This window comes from Ambystoma mexicanum, chromosome 6q, assembly GCF_040938575.1.
Source record: "Ambystoma mexicanum isolate Mex_15411 chromosome 6q, UKY_AmexF1_1, whole genome shotgun sequence".
Taxonomy (NCBI): domain Eukaryota; kingdom Metazoa; phylum Chordata; class Amphibia; order Caudata; family Ambystomatidae; genus Ambystoma; species Ambystoma mexicanum.
This window is the reverse complement of record NC_090937.1, coordinates 1360386861-1360411627: the sequence shown is the minus strand read 5'-3', so window position 1 is coordinate 1360411627 and position 24767 is coordinate 1360386861. Positions and strand designations below refer to the sequence as shown.

Sequence of the window (24767 nt, the reverse complement as noted above, 5' to 3'; positions counted from 1 at the left end):
CCTCAGTCTGACAGCCTGGCTCCTGATTTCTCAGAGTTTGGTACGTTAGAGATTCCAGCGGACTGTCGTCGCATTTTGCAAGCGGCGAGGGCTCCGTCCACGAACGCTTCATATTCATACAAATGGAAGAGATTCTGCATATGGTGCGCAGGTCAACCAGGTTTGGTCCTGCTTAATATCACACTGGAACAGCTTCTACCATACTTACTACTCCTAGCTCAAAAAGGCTTGTCTGTTTCATCCATAAAAGTGCATCTGGCTGCAATTTCGAGATTTACTCGGAAGAGACATTCAACTCTGCTATTTAGTGACCGGCTGATTAAACATTTCCATAAAGGGTTGTTCCGAACCTTTCCTCCCACGAAAAAGTTTCCTCCAACCTGGAGTCTTAACCTGGTTCTGGCAGCGCTGATGAAGGCCCCTTTTGAGCCGATGTCATCGTCATCATTGAAATTTTTGTCGTGGAAATTGGCTTTTCTGATGGCTATTACTTCGGCTCGACGACTGTCAGAAATACAAGCTTTAGCGATCGATCCACCGTACTTGAGGTTTTTCAATAATAAAGTCGTGTTGGCTACTAATCCTCATTTAATTCCTAAAGTGCCTACCATGTTCCATAAGCACTCTTCTATTGTGCTGCCGACGTTTTTTCCAACACCATTGTCGGTTGCGGAGAAGACTCTCCATACATTGGACGTGAAAAGAGCTTTAAAATTTTACCTCAATCGCACTCAAAGCTTCAGAGACACTTGACAACTATTTGTGGCTTATGGCCCTTCGGCTAAAGGTAAACCGATCTCAAAACAAGGACTAGCACGATGGGTGTCGTCTGCTATTTCCTTTTGTCACTGAAAAGCCGGAAAACCGCTGGAGAAGCGTCCAAGGGCCCATTTGACAAGATCCACTTCTTCCTCGACAGCATTGTGGTCCGGAATTCCGCTGGGAGATATCGGTCAGGCGGCTTCCTGGTCGGTACCACACACATTTACCCGGCATTATTGCCTCGAACAGCAACATGCTGAGGATACACAGATGGGTCGTGCGGTCTTACGGCACCTGCTTCAATAAGGTAAGCCCCAATTAAGGGGTCACATCCTTCGGCTAATGTACTTTTAAGTGTGGTGTTTTCACTGTTAACATACTATAATGTGATGTTTTTGCCATGATAAATATGCATTATGGTTATTGTGATATTGGTTTGCATACACACCTCCAACGTTGGGGGATACTGCTATACAATCTATTCTAGTAACTGGAGGGATAGCCCGACTACGGCAGAACACTGGGCTGGAAATACTAGATCAACAATGGGGGGCTGTTCTGACGTATAACGTTTTCTGGGGACTACTATTTGACTTGAGTAGGCCTAGGTTATTTCTATTATGTCAAGATAGATACAGAAACACTTTGAATGTGAGAATGCACCAAAAGGAGTTTCAGACACAAATAGATATCAATCTGTCGGCTTTTTAAATTTATTTTGCTGCTGGATGCATTTAATAATCATGCATCAGTAGTTTTTTTGGGAAAAAAGTATTTGTTGAAAAAAACACAATCAGAAAATGCAAAAGGTTCATTCACAAGAACAGAGTTTTCAAGGAGGTTAATTATTAGTCTTAACTTTTCCTCAAGCAACTGTTTATGGCAAGATAAATTGCAAAACAAGAAAGTGCTTTGAAAGAAACACTGTGAAACCACCACCTATAGTGACAAGTGATTAGCATGTAGTCCATACATAACAACCAAAACAAAAGCAATGAATGAGAAAACTCTTGGTTATGTGTAGCCAGGCTGGAGGGTGACCTAACAAGTGGTCGACGTCTAGATATCGATCAAAGAAGATGTTGAGACCAGAAGGAATATGGAGGTGCTGGTCGGTGCCTTCATCTTGGGCCTGGGGTAGGTCTCCCTAAAAATAGAGACAGGGGGACTCTCTTAGTGACTGAGTAGAAAGTTTAAAAACTTTTGTTTGTTAAAAAAACACAAGACATAATATTTCCATGAATATGGTACACCACTATAAAATCAGGGACAAGGGAGACACGGGACTGACCTTAGGGGCTGCAGATCTCCCTGGATCTAGAATTACTGTGATACAGGAATGGTATGAAATGCCAAATGGTTTAGGCTTCTGGCAACTGGCTGTGGATGGCAGCAAGAATCAAATAACATGTAGTTCTAGGTAAGGATGCTGTTAGTGACGGTGAAAAACAGGAAAAGATTGACCCAAGTGTACAAAAGAAAATGGCATGTGCTCACCTTGCAAGGTTGCAACTGTGTGCTAAAACATAGGAAATGCGCAGGGTGCCGGTAGAATGGCAACTGTTCACAAGGACGTGGAACAGCACGTAATGGTGGCTGGATGGGTCTTATTTACCATTATTGCCTGTAGTTGTCCTGTGAGAAAAAACGAGATGCGTGCGCCCGTTAGGTAAAATGGTGAGAATAGGGACTGTAATGGGTGGCAGAGTCCGGAGGAGTATTTACCTGGAAATTAAAGTCCCAGGCTAGCTGCAGGCTGGCGTGTGTGGTCGCGTTTGTATATTGCGACTGGAGCGCTGCATTGAAGCTGGGGTTCTAATGAGCTGAGCTGTGCACGGCTGTACTGTGTGCGCATGCGCGCCGGGAGTAGTGTTTATTTTTCTACTTGGCGAGTGCGCATGTGCAGGCCCGCTTTTCTGTAGCGTTACTGAAAGTGCATGACTGTACGAGACACTAGTCTCATGCCCATGTCCACAACGTTACGGAATGACAAATCCGTCAAAGTTTTACTGGATTTCCTCGTATTGCGATATTTATTGCAATAAACTGCAGACCTGTGTGAACAGTGTGGAGGTCAGATGCAGACTGCTGGTTGCATTGAGGGGCAATATGTAGAGAAAGAAAAAAGTGGGGCTGTAGGCATGTGTTATCAAGCAGCAAAATGCCCAATTTGGGGGGAGTGTAATTGGGGTGCCCTGGTAAATGAAGTGCACATGCGCCCGCCAGCCTCCCCTAAGCATACAAACCAGAGATCCCCCCATACTACTTTGGGGGTCGAAATCTGAGGGAGTCGCGAGGGCGGGGCTATTTATACCTCTACGTCCTAGTGGCGCTGCCGTACGCTGCCCAAAACGACGTAGATGGGACACAAACTTGTCGGACGTTTTCCTATGGAAAAGGTCTATATAACTTACCGAGGATTCCCAGCCTGACGACGGGGAATATTCTAAGCATGTGAATCCATGAAAGATACCAATGCTGGAGAAATGGGAGTTACAGGTAAGAAACTATTCCCTTCCAACTCACAATTCACAATCCTCAATTACAACTCAAAACCTCTATGGTCCAATTAATAAACAAGCCATCTTTCTAGTAAAAACATTTCTGGAACCCACCACGGCCGAGATAGAAAAGTAAGGTCACTCCACTTTCAAAGACGCTGAGTCCCTAAAGTGCATTCTTCTTGAATGTCTTGTTTACATGTTCTGTATTATCAAACATTACTTATTCAATATGGCACAAAGGGTTTCTCTAATCAGCCCAAAGATTGTAAGTTGCTCACTTCGCTCTACCACGCTGGAGCACGTCTTATTACGGGTGCACTGAAATTTGTCTGAATCACCCCCATCCTACACAAACTACATTGGCTTCCTCTCCAGGTTAGGATACTGTTTAAGACTGCATGTATGTATCGTCTACAAAGCAGTAACGAGTAGCACACGAGTGCTCCACATATCTGGTTAAACATGCTCCTTGCGCAGCAAATCGACCAACTGCCCAGAATCAAAACTGGCCTGCAAAGGTAAGACCCACAAACAATCCTTCTCTTGTCACGCACCAATCCTGTGGAACTCAATCTCGGTGTCGGGTCGAATGCCCCCACAATCCTATAGTTTCGCAAATCTCTCAGAACATGGCTTTTTCAACAACACCTGACCAAGGACTAATTCCAATGGACACACATATCAGTGCACAGACCACGACTCACAGTGCTGTGCTACTGTTAAAAAATTGCAGCCCAATTGCTGGCTACCCACACTCTGTACAGTGCTCCGCTGCTCTCGAGCTAGGCCCACGCTTCAAACAATAAAACTAAAAAATCGAATTGAATAATTCCTTGCCTTACCTTCCAAACCCAGGGTGACACTGCTACCACCTCTCCTTTGGACTCTTGTCCTGATCTGAGAAGCTGATCGTCCTCCCCTGCTGTCAAACACCAAACACTCATCCCCACTATCCTCTCCACCTTAACCATTGACCATACACGTATTGATCTCCCTGAATGAGCATACATTCACTGGTATCTTTTTCCTTCTCAGGCCTTTCACATCCTCATTATTTACCACCCTTCAGGCCCTCATTCATCTTCAATGATATCTTTGTAACAATTGTCCAATGTCTTGCCTCCTAGCATAACCTCCTCATCTTTGGAGATGTTTACATCTGGACTGTCTCCAACAAGCACCCCTAACACCTCCCCTTCATCCAATATAGTGCAGGCCTTGGCCACAACCAACACATAGATGCCCTGACTCATTCCAAAGGTCACCCCCCTGATTTTTTCCTTTCTCTCAACAATAATCTGCTAACTTGCTATGATGCCTCTCCTCTGCACTAGTCAAATTACATCAGTCTCCCTTTTATGATCCTTTTCCCTTCAGCCATTCTTCACCTACTAGTGTTTTCCATGGCTGTACCTTCCATGCACAATCACCTCCTCTTCCGTTAGCTCCATTCCTATCCGACTGAACCCTGGCTCCCTCCACAACCCTTTCACAGCGACCTGCTGAGAGTCACTTGCCTCTCTCCTGCCCACTACTTATGACCTTGTGGCCCCATCCAATGTTACAAAATGCCAATCCAAGAAGGCCCATTCGACGTGGTTCTCTGATGACATCCTTAAAGCCATACAGCAACTCTGATCCGTTGATCACACCTGGCATCATTGTAGAGCCCTTCTAATCTCACCTACATGATCCAACTGCGAGCCTATAACGAGAAAGTTTAAAAATGAACAAAAGCATACCACTTCAAAGACCTGCAGCTCCCCTAGCACATCCAAAGAACTCATCAAAGTGCTTTCTGAAATTCTTGACCTCCCTCCTTCTGCCCCTACCTCCGTGTTTCCACCTCAATCTCTTAGGAACCCTCCCTCAAATAATCCTCTCTCAACCTTTCTATACTAAAATACTGCGGTCAGTCACCCAACCTTCCCTTTCTGGTTGAAATCCTGGAAAGGTATGTCCCAGACTAACTAGAATATGTGTTCAAAGATAAACCATTCTTTGGTGACAACTAACCTGCTTACCTCCTCTTCCAAATCTCCCCCCTTTGTGATATTGGCTGACATGTGCCACATTCAATGATAACAACCTCATTCTGCTTGACTTTCCCGCAGCAATCAACAGAGTTGACTACAAAATTCCCCTTTCCAGGCCCCGCTCCTCAGAAAACTAAGACTCTGCTCTTGTGAGTATTACGTGTTAAGTACTTCCTCTCAAAAAGATCCAGGATCGTTGCCTTCCCCCACTTTCCAATCCAAACCTCATCCCCTCTTTTGCAAAGCCACATACTGCTCTTCTCTGTCCCCTTCACTTCATCATTTGCATTTTGCATCTGCATGACCTCTCTAATCCTATTATATAGCCCCCTGTTTGCTTCTTATTCCATGACACCCAAACCCTCTTCAGGCTGGACAGGAATCTTGATTCAACTTCCATCACATTGCACCAATGCATCTTGAGTTCTCTTCCAACACGCTTCACCAATGCATGATGGCTATACATGATTGGCTGCAAGATATCTGATTGAAGCGCAAAAATTACAAAATGGAAGATCTCACCACATCTTTCCCCCTACATCGGGCCCCTTTAGTTTGGGCTTTCCATCTTCCCGTCACAATCCTCTAAAAGCCTAGGCATCCTCATTGGCACTGACCTATCTCTTGCTGCCCAAGAAAACGCCATAGTCAGCTTCTGTTTTTCCTCCTATGCTGCTATGCACCCCGAAGAAAATCCTCCAATTCTTCTTTTTCATGCACAATGCGTTCATTGTTAATGCTCTCATTGCCTCTAGATTTCAGTTTGGGAACAGTGGCCCCTTCATCTGCCCTGTTTTCATACCTATAGACTTCATCAAGAATGAGGCTACCCATCTTCTTCTCACCCGTAGAATGACAGATCACATCAAGCCCACCCTCTCATACCTTCACTGGCTTCCTTTTGCGAAATGCACCACTTTAAAGTCTTTATGCATGGCACATTGACTTTTCTACCGCGTGGCCCCTTGCATTTCCATGAAGCACCAGCCCTAATCTCCACAGTGGAACCTCTCATTCTCTCCTAGCCTCCTTCCCATCATAGCCTGCTAAATTAAAACCCACTCAGGAGACAGGACTTGTCCGTCATCACCTCTCAGTTCTAGAATTTCCTCTCGAACAAAATTCGCTCCACCTAGGTTCACTTTGCTTATCACAAAGCGCTAGAGATCTGGCCCTTTACGAGCTAATGGCTCCCATCTTGCTGCCCACATCTCGCTTATCAAGATGGGACCACCTTTGCAGTGAATGCTGCACTTTCTGAATGTTGCAATAAATAAAATAAATACCTTGCACATTTTCACTCTACTGTGGGGTCTGGCAGAAGCATAGCTACTTTGGAAATGACAGATATTGCATATTCTGTTGTTTTACAGTTACTCGCCACTTCATCTATTTTGCACGAGCTCCACTGAGTGTGTTGTGACCACACAGCACCTCACGTCTCAGTTTCACACAGCTGCAGCACGCGCTGACCACACCCACACAAACACACACATATAGACGTAGTGCTGCTGATTTTCTGCTTGTGAACAAAATCCCAGCATAATCCAGAAGCCCTGCGGTTGTCGCTCACGTGGTTATGGTATTTTAAAGGTTCTTGTACCTGGGCAGTCCTATCAACTACCAATGCCGACTATGGGAATCGTTCCACTCTGACTGAGTTTCTGAGAACTACATGGAAGGCGTTTGAAGTGGCTTTACAATTAAGGAGAGGACGAATAAATACTTCTTCAATATGGTTGAAGCCTGAAATTAAAATAAAGAACAAACCAATATTTTGGATACATTGATATCTGGCAGAAATTGAAAATCGAAGACCTGTTTGAAGGGGAAAGGAGGAGAACTTTTCTGACTGCACTTATGGCGAGTATAGAAGCCCGAAACGTGCAGTGAATCTGCAAAAATTAGATAATTCAGATTTAATGAATATCCTTAAGAAAATAAGCAGCCAAGAGAATATGGCATCTAAGATGTACAACCTATTAAGCAGGCACTCAGAGGGAAATGTAAAGATCCCCACAGCATGGTCGGAATGCCTAAACGAGGAAATGAGGCAAGAAAGATGGGAAGCTCTTTGTGGAGTAAAAATGTAATTTAATATAGGAGAGAGAGCCCATCAGGTGAAGATCTTGAACAGAGTTTTTTGGACACCTGCTAGAATGCATAAGTAGGGCTTAAGTGTATTGGACACTTGTTGGGGCTGTGGCCAAGCACAAGGTACATTAGAACATATGTTTTGGGAATGTTACAAGGTGAAAGATTTTTGGAAAGAAATAACCGAATTGATGAATAGAGTGGTGAATGAAGATCTGGAGTTTGACTTCGAGACATTGATTCTGGGAGAAGATACGATTCTGGAAGAACTGTAATGCCATCACGTAACCTGTATTTTGAAAGGGGCTCTAGTGGCTAAAAAACCGTCTGGATTTCCAACATTGGCCTCATGGTTGGAAAAGACGTTTTCATTAAGCAACATTTGTAATGATGCAGAAAAAAGAAGCTGTTTTTCAGAAAATTTGTGGGGATTTTTTACATTTGGAGTTGGATTGAGATTGTTTTAAGAAAAGAAGTTGGAAGATAAGATAAGCACATTTTCAATTTCCTGTATAGTCATGATCATTTTTATGTATGTATATATTTGCTGAATTATTATATGAGACTATTGTCTATTATAATTGGATAAAGGTATGCTTTTTATTTTCCTCTCTTCTTCTTTCCTCTTGTGCCTTCTTCTCCCTTTCCTCCTAGAGCTTTGGTTTGGTCATCATTGTGGATTGTTTGATGGAGGAGGTCTTTGGTTTAATTGTTGTTGAATTTAGAAGGGCTGAGATTATCCAGGCGAAATTATTGTATGTTTGCTTGCTTGTTGGAAAATCAAATAAAACTAGTTAAAAAAAAAAATAAAGGTTCTTGTACCACGTCCCCTTGCCACCTGTTTACTCTCTTGGCGCTCTGGCAGATCTGCAAGGAGTGTGGCAAGGTTTGTTAGTCGGTTTGAGCGGGAGAAGAGCAAGAGAGCTTTGATGTGCTCTTGGCAGCTTCAGTTTGGATGAACGGGTCAATGAGCATGGGTGCATTTTCAGATGCTAGCCGTCATGTGAAGCTGAGGTGAGATTGTGTATAGTTTGTTTGCTTTTCAGGGTGTTGTGAAGTGAGTGCGGTTTCAGGAGCTGTAGGGGTATGGTTGTGTTTAGTTCAGAGTTTGAGAAGGCGTATGCAGAGTGGTGAGTTATTACTACATTTAGTTATTGGCTATACATTTCCGACCTGCTACATTCTGACTAAATGCGACCCATATCCCTCTCCTTATCGTTCATTCTAGTGTGAAGCAATCAACACTCCCACAAATTCCTCCAGGAGGGACACGTTCCCTGTCCCCGGATCTCAATCCATGTGCAGATTGATCCCCCAGGTCCATTCCTTTATATGTGATGCATTTGCCACTCTCGGCAGTCTACTGAAGTGTGATGCATCTCCCTCCCCTGTCCAATCTCCTTTCCAAGTGAGACGCCTCTCCCATCCACCCACCTCCACCCCTCCATCCCAGTACGACACACTCCTCACTCTTAATGAACACATCTGGGTGTGCACAATTCCTGCTTTCATCAGTCTATTCATCATTCCCCAATAATAATCTCGATTAGCCCAGCATGATTCAGGTTTCCATGGTCCTCAATGTATGCGGTTATGCATTGCTGGAAAGATGGTGTAATGACAAAGGGCGACAGTTTGATTTGCGCTGCCTAGTCAATACGTTTTCCCACGCCTTTGCAGGTCTCTAAAATGTGACACTATCCAAATAATGTCAGAAAATGTATGCAAGGGCCTGTTGAAAATCAGGCGGTTTCTGCAGAAAGCAGAACACAGCCAATTCATTATTTTATTCCAGTTCTTATGCTTTTTCAAATCGCATAAACATACATGGCCTTCCTTTGTGTATGAAAGTTGCTCTTGCTAACCTTCAGAAAAGCCATTAGAATATTGTTGTTGCGATGCCTTTATGCAGTTCACCAGGTACCACTCTATGGCCTATACTATGAGATTAAGATCACAACGTCTTAAGAGCTTTCTACATTGCAAAATACATATTACAAAAGAAATGAACATGTGTTTGTGACCTAACCTTTATTTTGAACATTTTTTTTACATTACCATCTAAGCACTGTTTATGCTCATTTGTTGTACTGTATTATTCTCTTAATCAATGTCACTGTTGTATGTTGTAAGGCTAAACTGTCTTTTCATCTCTCAACTGTGCTCCAGTAGAGTAAAAGAGCTGGTCAGTGCTGTGTATATTTTTAAGTAAAATAAATCTTCTGCGATAACTAAATCCCCACTTGATCATCACAGTGCAACACTATACCAGAACCGGACTCAATTTTCTACGACTGTAAAATATAACCATGTGTGTTTTATTTTACATACTGTATAACACACATACCAACCTCACCCATTAACAAACTGAAGACATTGCATATCATAAATTACATAATTTCTATATCACCACTTATTTCTCTGCAGAATTTGAGGAATGAAGAACAAGTTGCTGTCATTCAAGCTGGAACTGTTCTCTCCCTTTGTGAAAAGGTACTTGTTAGTTATATGGTCAATATTATTTTATTTTGGTTATTGGAAATTTATGGAACTCAAAACCTAGTGCCCAGAAGCATGAAGCACTGTACATCAGTGGAGTTTACGGGCAGGCATTAGATGGTAACAAGTCTACTACAATTTCAGACAAGTAAGAAAATAGATTTAATGTTGATTATAGATATCATTTAACATCACTTAAAAAATGTCAGGATTTTATGGTATGTTGCTTCACCATTGCCTGCCCAGAAGAGTATTGCTTTAAGTAGGGTCCCTTCTCTTTCTTCTGCTGGATTTACATTTTCAAACCAAGTTAAAAGAAATGTATCCTACCTTGTTGGGACGCCTACAAACTGAGAATGAGATAACCAACAGTAACAGCTTTTATATACAGTACAATGCAATGGTCAAACCAGGTAGGAAATGCTACATAAGAAACTAAATAACGGCAAATAGTTAAATTGTGTGATAGGCCTTTAAACCTTGATTTAGCGCGCCATGGTTTTAAAATAAAATCCTGCCAATGTTTGAGCTCATTTGTCTGCGTTGTCATCAGAGCTCATGCTAGCTGGATGTAGATGCCGAAACAGCATGCCTGCGTCCTTTGGATATTTTTGTTATCTCTGGTGCGTGATCACAGAGCATGAGCCTGACTATCTTTCTGCTTGTCTGAGCTCAACTGTGTGATGGCTGGTTTTGTTTTCTGTGGTTCTGTTTTCTTACACAACGGGCCTTTTAACAACAATTGGGCTACATCTTTTTTCTATTATCAGTTGTGCAGTGAAAAGTCTGTATTCTGATTTGACTCAGTTTTGTATATTAACATTCAGGGGCATGTTTGGCTGTGCCCTAAGGGATAATTGTAGAGGAGGAGCCAAAAGCCTCTAACGGAAGTCCCGCCCTTAAATTGCCTATATGTTGTGAACCGGAAATAGTCACAAGCAAGACACCTGTAATGATGCCTATAACATGAGCAGCCTTTGAAGCAAAGTATCCGTTGAGAAGACCTTTCTTTATGTACCCACAAAGAGCTGACAGCCTTTTGGGAAAGATCCCTGAAGAGCATGTGAAGACGGATAAAAGAAGAGACTGGTGATGTCACATGAAAAAAGTGACACACCTCAGAAGAAATGACAAAGGAAAAGATGAATAGACCATAAAGAATCTGATGACACAGTAAGAACCGAGTAAACGTTCACATCCGAAATGAATATCACACGTGTAAAGAAGCACGGAAGAAAATGACAATCATTTTATAATTGTACAGATGCAGTAACGCAAGTAGAGAAAGTAATCATAAGGCTGGCTATACGTAGTGAACAGATTGCGGAGATGCACCAAGGTATATATATGCATAGGAATCTGGAAGTTGTACATCGTATTTGAGCAAACTGGTCCGCGTGAATAGAAGGGCTGGAAAAGTGTAGCACAGCAAGATAAACTCAGCTGAGTATAGAAGGAGCATCAAGAGGCCTACTTGGCCAAGTGTCAAGGGATGAAGCAGTCAATAAACTAGTCAATTATAACGGAATGATACAATGTACGAAAAGGCGAGTATCCAAGCTCATGTTATGGTGCGGCGGTAGGACATTAGGTGCCAAGTTCTATTTGTTTAATATCATTAAATACAGCGATGAAGCTCAAACTTGGTCTCCAGTCACATGGTCAGATGAAATTAGATTCCTGGACAGCTACACCAAGACCAGATGATAAAGTCATACCCACACTCCCTTTTATTACTAGGAGCAGTGATACTTCACAAGGCCAAGTACAAAGACTATTCTCATGACAGACTGCTTAGTTGATGATGGATGATGGGCTAATTGGGTGGGGAGGCATGGTCACGACCGACCCACTGGCACCTGGGGTACCAGCATGCATGCTGTTAATGAGTGGAATATTCCCGAAGGGCACATGAGTGCCAACCAATTATAAGGGGCAACGTACCAAAGAGCCCTATAGTTTAGAGACCCAATTAGGCGTCATGTATTTTATGATGCTCACAATGACTTGCACTAGGGGTGGGCAGGGTTGTCCACCTGACAGTAGAGATCCAATCACAAGACCAACCCTCATAGAAAATATACCTAGATGTTTCCTGATACCCAACCACAACCCTCCATATGTTTCTTAGTTTGCCACGTAGGATGACGTCACTGATGACGTATATTGACTATATAATCATGTTTTTTATGAAATACGACTGTCTGACATGGGATGATGTTTTAGATAATTGATATTAAAACATAAAAAAGTCTTTTGCCAACTTCCAGAGTCGGTTGAATTATTGATGTTTGAGGAATTTCTCCATCCCCATCTACCCTGTAGAGTGTTATCTCATCTTAAAGATCCTGAAACGGTTCACTTAGTAACGGAAAGGGGATAGTTAGATAAGACCCATCGATAAGTAGGTCTCTGGGGTAGTTGGAACAAACCGACACCCTCTGCCATCCAGCCTGTGGAGAACGGCCATTACAGTCAAACTTGCAAGTAAAGAAGATACAGGTGTGACGGGCCCCTCTTTCACAAAATCCCTCCAGGTTTCCACAGTCGCTGAGCGGACCGAAGGTGACAGTGGCCAATTGAGGAGGGGGCGATCCCAAGAGCCGGAACCGAAAAGGCCAATGGTGAGTGGATTGATGCAACTGGCAAACTGTGGGAGCGGGGTTGTGGTACCACACACACACATGCATATGAACAAGTAATGGAGGGTTGGTGGATATAAAACGGAGAGAGTCGGAGGGGAAAGGTTTTGTTGCACAAGGCGCGGTCCATAAGGAAGCCAAGAGTCCTGAATTCAAGGAATTCTAGAAGGAGTTGTCTTAAAACCCAAGGGGGTAAAACTAGGCTGTACACAGATAGATCTCTGAGAAAAGAAAATTCAAACTCCTATCAGAGTATTTTAAGGGGCTAAGAGAAGAGGAGTATATACCATGGTCTGCTTGGAAAGAGTCGACTAGTTTGTTTGTCTTTATATTTTTTCTATTTAAAGAGTGTTGAAGAGCGACGCAGAGAAAAAGGTCGTTATCTATCTTAGGTCATTGTCGGTGCCGACCATATAGATTGGTATTATTGAGAAGTAATGGGTTTGAGCGGTGACTGTTGGTGCCTGCTCATATTTATTATTTTTCTGAAACATATTTTTTTGTAAAATCAATGGTAAGTATAGACAGTCAATTGAGACTTGTCATAATGGGAGAGGTTACACCACTGATGCACATGTGCAAGACTCTACCGAAACATATGCCCAAGATCAAACAGTACAGCCCCCTGAGGAATGGATGCTTAACCAGAGCAGGGAGGAAGGTGTTGAGCGTTCTGCTCCCCTTACTCCGCTGGAAGTAAATTGCAATAGAATAGAAGATGCAGGACTGTATGCATTAAAGGAGCTAAAATCGGCGACAGGGTATAGTAACCCGATATAGGAACCAACCGCTTATGGTAGTGAAGAGAGTCAAGAAGAGACTCGAAGAAAGGAAGAGATCTTTAAGGTCTTACAGAGCAAAGAAGTGAAAAACGGGTAACCTAACATATCTTTAGATATAGAACGAGAGATTAAAAGATGGAAAGGAGAAAAGGTTAAAGCTGACAAGATTACGCTTGTACAGAACGAATGGGTGGGTGGACAGATATTATTAAAGCTTGATGGGAAAAGCCTTGAGCAGATTAGGCAAAGGGAAGACCAAGATGAGCAAGATAAAAAAGACAGGAAACGAAAAAGAAGATTAAAGGAAAATGAGAAAAAGAATAAAAATAGACATAGACAAGAGCAGATGTATCAAGAGGAGCAGCTAAGAAAGGAAGAAAGGGCGGAGGAACAAACAAAGCATGACAACAGGCAGAGAGCACTCGAAGAACAAGACAGGTTAGAAAAAAGAGAAGAGGAAGAAGAACAGAAATTACGAGATAAAAGAATGCAAAGATGAAGAGATGAGGAAATGCATAGAGCAAACGAAAAGAGGGGGAAAGGGTTAGATGGGAAGCGAGGAAACTAAGGGAATTAGATGAAGAAATGGAGCGAAAAAGGGAAACAGAGCATGCGACATTGATCGCATTCAGAAAGAGCTAATGGAACCAAGTTCAGTAATATCATGGTGTCATATAGAGAAGTTCCTCCCGTCACAGGGAGCAATGACAGAATCACTTGGACTAAATCTAGAGGAGTTTCTCTTGCCACAAGAGGCAATGCCAGGATCATCTAAGGTAAACCTAGATGAGAATTTTGAGATAGGAAGTATCAGAGATAGGATCGATAAAGCCTGAGGGCGAAAGGTGAATCGGGAAATAGAGGAACAAGATGATAAATCTATAATTGCCCGATCATGGGACAAAGAAGGAAGCCTGGCCATACCTGTTTTCGCACACAAATATGACAGCAGTACTTACACAGAGGACCAGACTGGGGTATAAAACTCTGGCATATTATAGTGGAATTCTAAATCCAGTTATGAGAGGACACTTTCCTTGCATACAACCGCTGGCAGCAGCCGCATTCGCAATTGAAAAGTCTATGGCCATAGTGATGGGGTGTTCCATGACGTTCTTTGTTGAGCATGCCTTGTTTTCCATTTTGGAAAAACCTAAGGGTATGTTGATATCTCAGAGAGCGTCTGCATATGAAGTAGCCGTATCGAATCCTGCGATTAAGATAGTCAGGTGTAGAATAATGAACCCTGCCACTTTTGTAGCTGAACCCGTGGCAGAGGGTGAGCATGTGCATGACTGCACCAGTCATGAGGAGTTATATGAAGACATATCGCTGTACAAAAGAAAATGCGCTATCAGAAGGGGAGATTCTCTTTATTGATGGGTCATCGAAAATCGATCATATAAATGGAGAGCAACTGACTTGCTCAGGGGCATAGAGAAAATTGGGAATTGTAGGGCATAGAGAAAATTGGGAATTTGATATTGTGGCATGCATAAGGCTGCCATCTCACTTTTCGGCACAAGCAGCAGAATTGGTGACGTTTATTATCGTGCTTGAGAAATACAAAGGATTGGAAGGGCCTGTTTACTGTGACTCTGCCTACGTGATGTCAACCGTACATGCAGGGCTAGCACGTTGGAAAAGGAGGGGCTACCTCTGTCTGGACGGCACTCCAGTGCAACACGCAGCATTATTGGACAGGCTTATTAAGGCTCTACAGCTCCCAGCAGCCATTGCAATAATCAAATGCGCAGCTCACACTAAAAGAGCTGATTTTATTTCACACAGAAACAAAGCCGCGGACTAAGAAGCAAAGAGGGTTGCAACTTCTTCAGACATTTCAAGTTTTGATACTCCTTACATAAGAAAGGGAGAAATTATGGCTGTAATAATGCAGGATGGTTTTAATTGTTTTCCGAAAACACAGTTGATGGAGATTCAAGGCAATGCTCCACAAAAAGTAATGCTAACATCATCGAGGCCACCATTTTCAACACCACACATTGAAGCACTTGAGGTTGTGCTATCCACATCATCACGCTGTTCACATGCACCCGCCTGCCCTACCTTATAGCATTCATCAACACCAACAGAGATTACATCCTTGTGTCTTTCATCAATCACTCGCTACTGTAACTCAGGGTGCCTCAATAGCAACTCGGTTCATGCTCCAACGCCTCCCATCTCTAGTATCCCACCTTCATTACCTCAATGTTTTTTTAAAAAAAATCTTGAGCAGCTTTTTGGTACACAGAAAAGTTTCTTCACCTTTACCACATCACCCACTCTCACCTGACTTGCCTCACTCATACTTCCTCTGTCATCTTGTACCATGCATGCGCCAACCAATACGGGTACAACTCCGATCTCATTTTCCTACCCCTCTTCTTCTCAAATGGGGTAACTCTTGTTAACACATATGGGGTATCCCTGAATGCACTCATCATTTCATGGACACACTTCTTCCAATCCATACTATTGGCATGTGCTAACTGAACCGTCTCCTTAATTATACCATTGGTACATTCAACAAGACCATTAGCCTTGGGTTTATACAAAGCAGTATAGGGATTTTTGATACAATTAGACTCCAGCTATCTGCACATCTTCTGAGAAACCAACTGGACGCCATTATCCGAAACAATAACTTTCGAATATCCCTCTCTAGTAAACAGTTTCTTCAGATAATCAAACATTTGGTTGTGATAGTCTCCACAAACTCCACCTCAAACCACCTGGATGCATAATCCATCACTACAATGGCAAACCTGTTTTCCTGTTCTAACAAACTCATGGGCCCCCATAAAATCAATCACTACTTTCTCCTATGCCGGCTCTGGAACATTCGCTTTTCCTAACTCCACCTTGTGAGTTTATAATGATTTGTAACTTGCACAACATTGAATACACATCCCTACTTCCTTTTAAACCATGGTATCTATACCCGACCACCAAAACTTGGCCCTCAATCGTTTGGTTAAACATTTTCTCAAATGGCCACAATGAGCATGCTTAACCAACTCACACCATAGAGAAAACCCCATTGCAAATGACTCAACTCATCCTTCACCTTGAGGTATGGAGAATTGACCTTCTCCACCGTGCGCCACCCACGCTCAGTCCTACCTACTGCTTCCTTCATTTCCACGTCTTGACTAATACCATCCAACCCAATCTCCTTTGAAAACACGTTTTTCACAGTATCTTCTACCTGCCCTATCCACCCTTCACACGCATCATCCTCTTGTTCTTTGACTTCAATTAGAGACCTTGACAAACAATTGGCTACTGAATTGCAATGTCCTGTACAAATTCCACCATAAAAGTAAAACCTGATAGTGCAGCTAACACCTAGCAATCCTTGGTGTTGCCAATCCAGACCCCTTGTGGAAAACAACTTGTTGATGACATCCAATTTGCACACTTATTGGCACGTACTGTTATGTTTATTATTCTGTTTGTACATGGATGTTCCTATCTTGTTTTGAAACAATATATATATTTCTTTGAATGAATATTCCTTGAATACAATTGGACAAACTTACGATGATATTTGCAGCAAAATGTACAGCCCTCAGGATGGTGCTTAGTTGCACCGAAATGCATTGGCATATGTAGATTGAATAGACCTTTGTATTAGACTTCTGTTTCATTATTCTACACTTGAAAAATATCAACACAGGAATGTGCATTAAACAGTTCCTGTACTTTTCATATGCTTAATTGGATGATGTTCTAATTAAGGTAATAGTACATTTTTTACAATGAAAGAATAACTATGCAAAAGAATTCTAAAAGCACATGATTAATCAATCACTACAGCTCCAATTGGAGCCAACTGAGAGCGCCAGATCTAATGAGGTGGTTTTGCTTCATTTTTTTCGCTATATGTTTTTGTGGTCCTTGTGTCATAGGACCATTCTACTTCTGACAGCTCCAGGCTAAACTAGCACACATTAATACTAATATTTTGAAGCAATCAAAAGATTAAGGAAATGTGAAATATATACGTGGTGCCCACCCCTGCCATGCTTTATTAAAATGCCACATCTTCCCACACGTCCTGCACATGACACTCATGGTAGGACATTCTTTTGGGTTCAGTGCATGCTCCTCAAAGCTGCATCTTGTACATTGCCCTTTGCGCAAAGCTTGGTGAGGCACTTGTCTAGCACCCACACCCCCCAAACTTAATTTTCCTTATCGCACACACCTTCATTACGTCCCCCACTGACTCCTTGTAGCTCTCATATCTTTTCCCACATGGACATTCTCCTTGTTGCAATTAGCATTAACGTCCATCAAGCACTTGCTCATAAATTCCATGCCATTAGCAATAGACAAGGCTTCCTGCAACAGGGGATTTGTTGCTTGCCACAAATGCTCCAGAATTTTAGAATTGGATGTGTGCATCATTAATTGATCACAGATGTACTCTTCCTCCCATCCTGTAAACTCACACAATGCCAACAGTTCCCTCAAATCAGCCACAATTAATCTACTGATTCACCCTCTCCTTGTTTTCTAAAAAGTAATTTGAACCTCTCCAATACCACATTCAATTGTTTGCCATATTGTGCCTCCATTATTCTCATCGCCTTACCATTCAACCCACCTCCGTCCCCTCTCCCTCCCGCTTTCCCTTCAAGATCCTGTACATCTGGTAATTTCTTTATCACCTTAACGGCCTCTGCCACCAAACAGCACATGAGAGTTGAACATTTTCGTTCATCAAAGAATCTTTCACCACAAGGTGATACAAAATAGAATTTGCATAAATCCTTTCAGTCCTCCCATGGAACTGGCAGCTCACAAGGGGTAGCCAGGAATTTAGGGGGTGAGTCTAAATTCTGCATGTTAAGTCACTCATAACACAGTTGATGGGAAAAGCAAACAACCAATCCAAATAGCCCAAGCACAAGGAGAAGACTGTTCTTTCCCACTGTCTATATGATCCCCACAAGCACGAATCTTTAGACTCCTTCCTCAGTGTACGACAGTCCGGCACAAGCAAACTCCCACTATCGCGGATCTCTAGATTCTTCCCTCTCTGTATGACATTTCGGCAGGAACGAACTCCCGCTGGCAACTTTAACTACTGCCCTACAGAATGGATGTTGTTCTGTGTATGATAGTCTGGCAGGAGCGAACTCTGACTGCCACCTTCAATTCTTGCCCTCAGGACACAAATTACATTCTTTACTTCCGCACCAACTAGCCGCCTTCAATTACTAATAGAAATGTCTCTGTTAGGTAAGATTTCCACAGAGCTGGTAAATCTTCCTTTCCTGGTTCAACTCCAGAACTTTTTGCTTTGCTAGTGGGATATTTTTCATTAATACCTCAGTGAGTGGGAACCTTTTACCACACTCACTTGTCTTTAACTCTTTATGGGTGTCATTTTTAAGACTCTACATAGTGCCTTTTTAAAGTTATCATGTCTAACAACTTATTGGCAATAAGTGCCTGTTGTTGCTGGGTTGCCCTAGGGTCTCCCCATTTAACTTTCTTGTGCTAACCTTGAGTGAACTACAGTTCCCAAGGGTAGAAAGGATCTTTGGATCCCTTTTACATTTTATTCTGTGAAACCAGCACACCCCACCTTATGTGGAGTGCTGGGGAGATACAATGTATCCCCTTTCACATTAAACCTGTAACAATTCTGTTACAGTGAGAAGCTTACCTTTAATGGCTGGTGGCAGTGATACCTTTTACTAATTTGTGCACCTTTACCGTGGGCTGTAATCACAGCTGCAGTAAAGGCACCTAAGGGTGCTCATTATACCAAAATGGCCCTGTCTACATTTTCTGCCATTTTAGTGTTTCTTGTCGTTTCTTGTTCCTTACCCTGACATCCAGGGTGGGAAATTCCTTTGTTTGAGTTTTGTGTTTGGCGGGTGTCCCCTGGACACCCCGCCCAGGCTCCAGTCAGTCTGTAAGCACAGGAAGTGGGGGAGGAGTCCAAAACTTCACCCTCCTTTGTCTTAGGCCTTCCTCAAACTGGGCCAAATCCCAGTGAGGGGGTTGGCTGTCCTGATTGGAAAATGCGGGGAGAGAATGCAGAGGTTGTGTTGCAGTTCCTGATAAATACTGGAAACCTGGAAGCTGAAGTCATGTCGACCACTGGAACAGAAAACCGAAGAGGATGACAAAGGAAAAGCGGCGGGAATGATTTCCAGTGACCGGAGAGCCTACTGTGTAACCGGAGCCTGCTGCAGCCCTTCCTTCCAATCGACCAGGGGTCTACGAAAATGAGGACCTGAACCCAAAGCCTGGTGAGACCCACTAGACTCAAGACGACCTGTATTTTGAGCCATCCCACGGGTTACTGCGACCTTGCGTTCTTGCAATACCCCAATACCCTGGGACCTCCAGCCACTGTGCGGTGCACGGTCTTCCGAATTCCGAATCTCGCTTAAACTTCGTGGGCATCCTGATGTATCTCCAGAGACATGAATCGAGTCCAAAAGGTCCCCTCACAAGAGTGCTAGTCCTTTTAAATGACGAGAATTCAACCGTGATTTTCTGTCTTCTTCTGTGCTCCTTGGAAAGGCACCAAACCCGCAGAACCGCATTCAGCCGTGAGAGAAATCTTGCCTAGAGCCTTCTTCATCGATTCCTGCTGCAAAGTTCCTTCTGAGGTCTTGTGTTCAGTCTCCAGGACAAGGAATCCACTGACCGGGTATTTGGCTGCAGTCCCTGAAGTTCTCCTGCTGCAATCTCTTCTTCATTGCTGAGGTACAAGTGTTGGCTTGGGTATATACTTACCTTAAGCCTGTTGGGATTTCTGTGTAGTCCTGGGGTGTTTTCTGTGATTGGGAGGTCCCTCGTCCAGTACACCCAGTCCCACTGCTAGAATCCTGCTGGGGTGTCTTCTGTGAAGCCCCTGGACCCTCTTCTAACCCTAGAAGTAAAGTACTCACCTGTTTGCCCAGTTTTCCTAAGGGACTCTGACTTTTGCTACTTAAGAACTTATTCTGACACTGCCTGTTGGTCACTAGTCCTAGTGACCCCCCCTTCTGCCACTGAGAACACTCATGCTCTAAGGAAAAGACTTTGAAGGGATGGGGCTTCTGCCTAGAAAAGAAATCAAGTGTTTTTACGTACTTGTAAAGAGTTGGTGGGTAACTGTAATTCTAAGAGTGAACAGTTACAAAAGTTCTTACTGATCTTGAATGTGTGATGCACTATTCTTAAAATTATGGTTAACATATTTTCTTCCTTAGCCACTGTTTTGCCAGTCTAAAAGAAAGTAGATGTGAAGGTATTTTACTCTCATGTGATTAGGTTGTGCCTCTTTACAAAAGTGATGTGTTGGTTTCACCAGATTATTCCTGTAGGGTAATTGTATGAGTGTCCTCCAACTGTTGGTATCACCAGGTTAGTCCTGCTAGGATAACTGTATGAGTGTCCCCCAACTGGGTCTTGCTTCCCCTGACTTGCTGCTAGCCTGTCCTTAATAAGTCTACATTAGACTGTTGGTGCCTACCTAGAATAACTATTCAGTAAAGTGTGACATTGGGTTTTACTTTCCCCTTCATTGTGAAGTTAATGTAAGTGGGTTTTATTTACCTTGCGTTAGCTGTGTGCCATCCAAAACAAGTTACCAGAGTGATTGCTTACCTCAATCTGTGGTTCCCTGATTTCCAAAGCATCTGTAATTGTATATTACATCCTTAGGTTTTACTCACCTGGTATAACTGTGTGTTATGACAAAAATAGTTATAGGTTTTTACTGCATCTAGAATAAGTGTTTCACTATTCACCAAAAGTATATTGTCCAGTTTACTGTTTATGTGATTTGCTCCAAGAGTCACTGTACAACTGGAAGGGCCTACTGTCCTTATATTATCAAAAATAATCTGAAAGTAACCATTGGTCTTTTACTCCCAAAGAATAGGCTTGACCTATACTAAATGTGTATAAGAAGGTTTTGACTTCCCTAGAACTACTGTTAGGTGTTCCAAATAAGGTATTATTTATTTATTTATTTGCATTTGTTGAGCGCACATCAGACCGAAGGCAGCGTGGCGCTAGTTACAGTGTTGCTTATACTTAGTTACATACAGTTCATGTCCGTACGGTTACATTGGACGAGATATACTTTTTTGACAGATATGCAAGAGCAGCAGGAGCACATGAAAACGGGGTTAGTTGAATAGGGCAGTTTTTAGCTTTTTTTCGGACGGAGAAGAGTGATGCATCAGCTGTGAGGTCAGAAGGTAGGGAATTCCAGAGTTTAGGTGCGAGGAAGGGGAAGCATATGCCTCCTGCTTTGGTTCTGTTGATGCGAGGTATTGCTAGTTGATTCGTGTATTGTGCTCTTCTTGGTCTTGTGGATTGATATCTACCTATCGTGTCAGATAAATAAGAGGGAGCTGAGAGGTTGATGCATTTATGGGTGGTTGTGAGAATTTCGAAAGAGATACGGTCTTTGACTGGGAGCCAGTGAGCTGCCTTTCTGGCTTGTGTGATGTGTTCTGTTTTTGGTATGCTGAGGGCTGCTCTGAGAGCATTGTTTTGGGTTGTTTGGAGCCTAGATACGTTTTTTTGGGAGGTGCCGGCTAGGAGCGCATTAGAATAGTCTAGTTTGGCTCCTATAGTTGCTCGGGCGATGGAGAGGCAGCTATCCTTGGTTAGGAATGGTTTTATTGCGTTAATGAGTTTAGTACTCAGTGCTGAGGCCGAGACTATGGCGCTGACGTGTTTGTCCATGGAGAGCGTTGCCTCTATGTGAACCCCCAGTCTTTTGACTGAGGATAGGACTGGGATGATACAATTGTCTATGTTGAAATTGATGTACAGTGGGTTGAGGTTGGAGAGGGTGGATTTCTGTCCTAGAATGAGGATTTCGGTCTTGTGCCCGTTCAAGCAGAGGCCGTTAGTAGCCATCCATGCTTGTATGGTAGAGTAGATTTGCTGTAGGGTAGAGGCATCTTGGTGATAATTCCCTGTCAGGGGGATGAGAACCTGCGTGTCGTCGGCATAGTTTGTGTAAGTGATCCCCAGCGCGTCTAGTTTATCAAATAGTGGCTTGGTAAAACGATTATAGAGCGTGGGGGCAGTACATGAACTTTGTGGCACACCACAGTGGATGATGGAGGGTGCTGCATGTGCTGTGTTAGAGAACACTTTCATCGCTCTACCCTCTAAGAATGTTGTTACCCAGGATGCTGCGTCATTTGAGAAGTGTGCCGCGTGTGTAAGGTGACTGGTAAGAGTAGTGTGGTCTACCAGATCAAACGCAGCTGAAAGGTCAAGGAGAAGGAGGAGGGCGGGCTTGCCTTTGTCTAGGATGTTGGTAATTTCGTTTTTTAAGTCTAGAAGGGCGGTTTCAGTTCTGTGTCCCTTGCGGAACCCAGATTGTCTTTTACCTAGGATTGTGTTCGATTCAAGGTATAGTTGGATCTGTTTGTGGGCGGCCTTGTCAAGTAGTTTCAGGAGGAATGGGACTGTGGTTATGGGTCGGTAGTTGTTAGGGTTAGCAGGGTCTAGCGTCGTTTTTTTTTTAAGAGAGGGCGTGCCCAGGCCTCTTTAAGGCTGTCTGGGACTATGCCCGTCTTGAAGGAAGCATTGATGAAGGCTGTGAGAAGAGGGGCGAGTGGTTCTGCGCAATATTTGATGATTTTAGAGGGGCATACATCACCCTTACATTGTGAGGTATATACTTGGGTCTGTGTACTTTCAAGTATAGTGTTGTGTTTTATATTGTGATTTTATATAATGTGTTAGTACTTACTTAACCCCTAGATTTATCTGGGCCTACTTGTATTTAAATAAATCCTTTATTGTTACAATACATAGTCTTTCAGTGTTTCTTTGGATCATTTGTATTACAATTCTCACCTGTACTGTATCTACTGCCCTCTCTCCCTCCTAAAATAAGCCTGGCTGCTCTGTCTACGCTACCCAGAACTCAGGTGGTACAGCCTTATACTAAGAGTGGAGTGTTGTACTACGTCAGTAGAATGGTTTTGCTAAAAACTGTCCTAACAGTCTCCAACTGACCAACAGATGGCACCAGCAGTCTCACCAATAATAGTCTGCCTGACCTTAATATGGACCACCCATATAAAGAATTAGACAGCTCTTCCACTGCCTGGCCTTTAAGTGGTGCTCTGTCTGAACACCACACGGCCGCCAACGTCGGACCTCCTCCCTGTTCTACCTACACCTGCAATTATGAAATGCGCTGCTCACTTCACAACAGAGCAAGCACCGTGCCTACCACTAGGCAACTGCACCGAACACCACTCTCCCACAGGGCCCAGCAGTGTCCACACTGCACCAGGCCAGAGACGCCAACCACATCAATCGACAACAAACAACTGGTCAGGTTACCAGTTGACCAGTTGTTTGCCCACGTGTATCATTGGGGTGCATGTTGCAATTATGGCCCACAAGGGACGTTGAGGTTGTGTGGGCAGGCGTTCACCCTCCATTGCTCTTCCGGACTGTACACATTGAAATGAATGACCATTACTATGTTCAGTACCTCTCCCCAGCACCTATAGACTCACAACACATTTCTGCCAGTAGACACCTACCAACATGCATTTTCTAGACACACTGTATCACGTGGCACATGGGTGATAGTTCACTTCAAATATGCTGTTGTTAGACTGTCCTTCCAACACATGTTGCATGAGGGATGCTAGCCTGGATAAGACCAGCTTGTATAATGTCCAAAATGCATTTTCACCACAATTCGGAGACCACTCAGGTATGCTGTACGCCACATGTGGGCACATTTACACATTTACACTGCAGTGCCTTTTACTCGTCTCCACTCCACATGGCTCCCCATCCACTGTCACATACAGTTCCATGTGTTGCTTCGTGTACAGAGGACTTGCACTCCGCACCTGAAATAAACCTACAGGACCACAGACTGCCCTAAATGGCTTTAGCCATGTTCTCTCACTGTATGTGTGTCCTCACATGTGTTTCTTGAAATGAAGTCCTGTTAAAAACAAGCACTACCAACGCAAGTGGTTTTGGCTTGTGCATAGGTGAGTATGCGTAAGCATTCCCTGCGTGCCGAACACAGGAGTGCCCTGATCTGGGTCTCTGGGGCTCACAGTGTAACTGAATAAGCATCACACATAGCCTTGGATGTGTCACGTGAAACAGTCCTATTTCGGGAAGCCTGGAGACCAGTGCTTTCTGCTGTACTAGCAGATTGCCATGGATGGGCTGAGAGCGTTATGCTGGCAGCCTTGATGGAAACTGTGCTGCACACCCACAAGCGGTGGCGAAGTGTACGAAAGCAGCAGTGGTACTATCTTCCCTGATGGCCTGCACTTTGGGATCAGTCCTCTAAATTTAAAGGTTACGCCAAGGATGGCTACCCAGAAAATGTTGGCCTAGCTGACGTGGCCACCATTATGCGTAATGTTTAAGATAATGAGCAGCCGCTCACGATGAACACCTGTGCTTCATACA

The 24767-nt window shown here is 43.4% G+C and overlaps 1 protein-coding gene and 1 long non-coding RNA gene across 4 annotated transcripts in view; one reads left to right on the top strand and one right to left on the bottom strand.

Annotated features, from left to right (window-relative positions):
• JAKMIP1 (janus kinase and microtubule interacting protein 1) overlaps window positions 1-24767 on the top strand; it is a 3487328-nt gene that overhangs the window by 3178624 nt on the left and 283937 nt on the right. For both annotated transcript variants that reach the window (XM_069631978.1, XM_069631979.1), the window contains one exon: window positions 9824-9889. In XM_069631978.1, the coding sequence (XP_069488079.1) occupies window positions 9824-9889 (66 nt within the window). The remainder of the gene's footprint in view (window positions 1-9823; window positions 9890-24767) is intronic.
• The window catches only part of LOC138516681 (uncharacterized), a 575944-nt gene that overhangs the window by 337516 nt on the left and 213661 nt on the right, over window positions 1-24767 (bottom strand). The gene's annotated exons all lie outside the window — the stretch shown is intronic.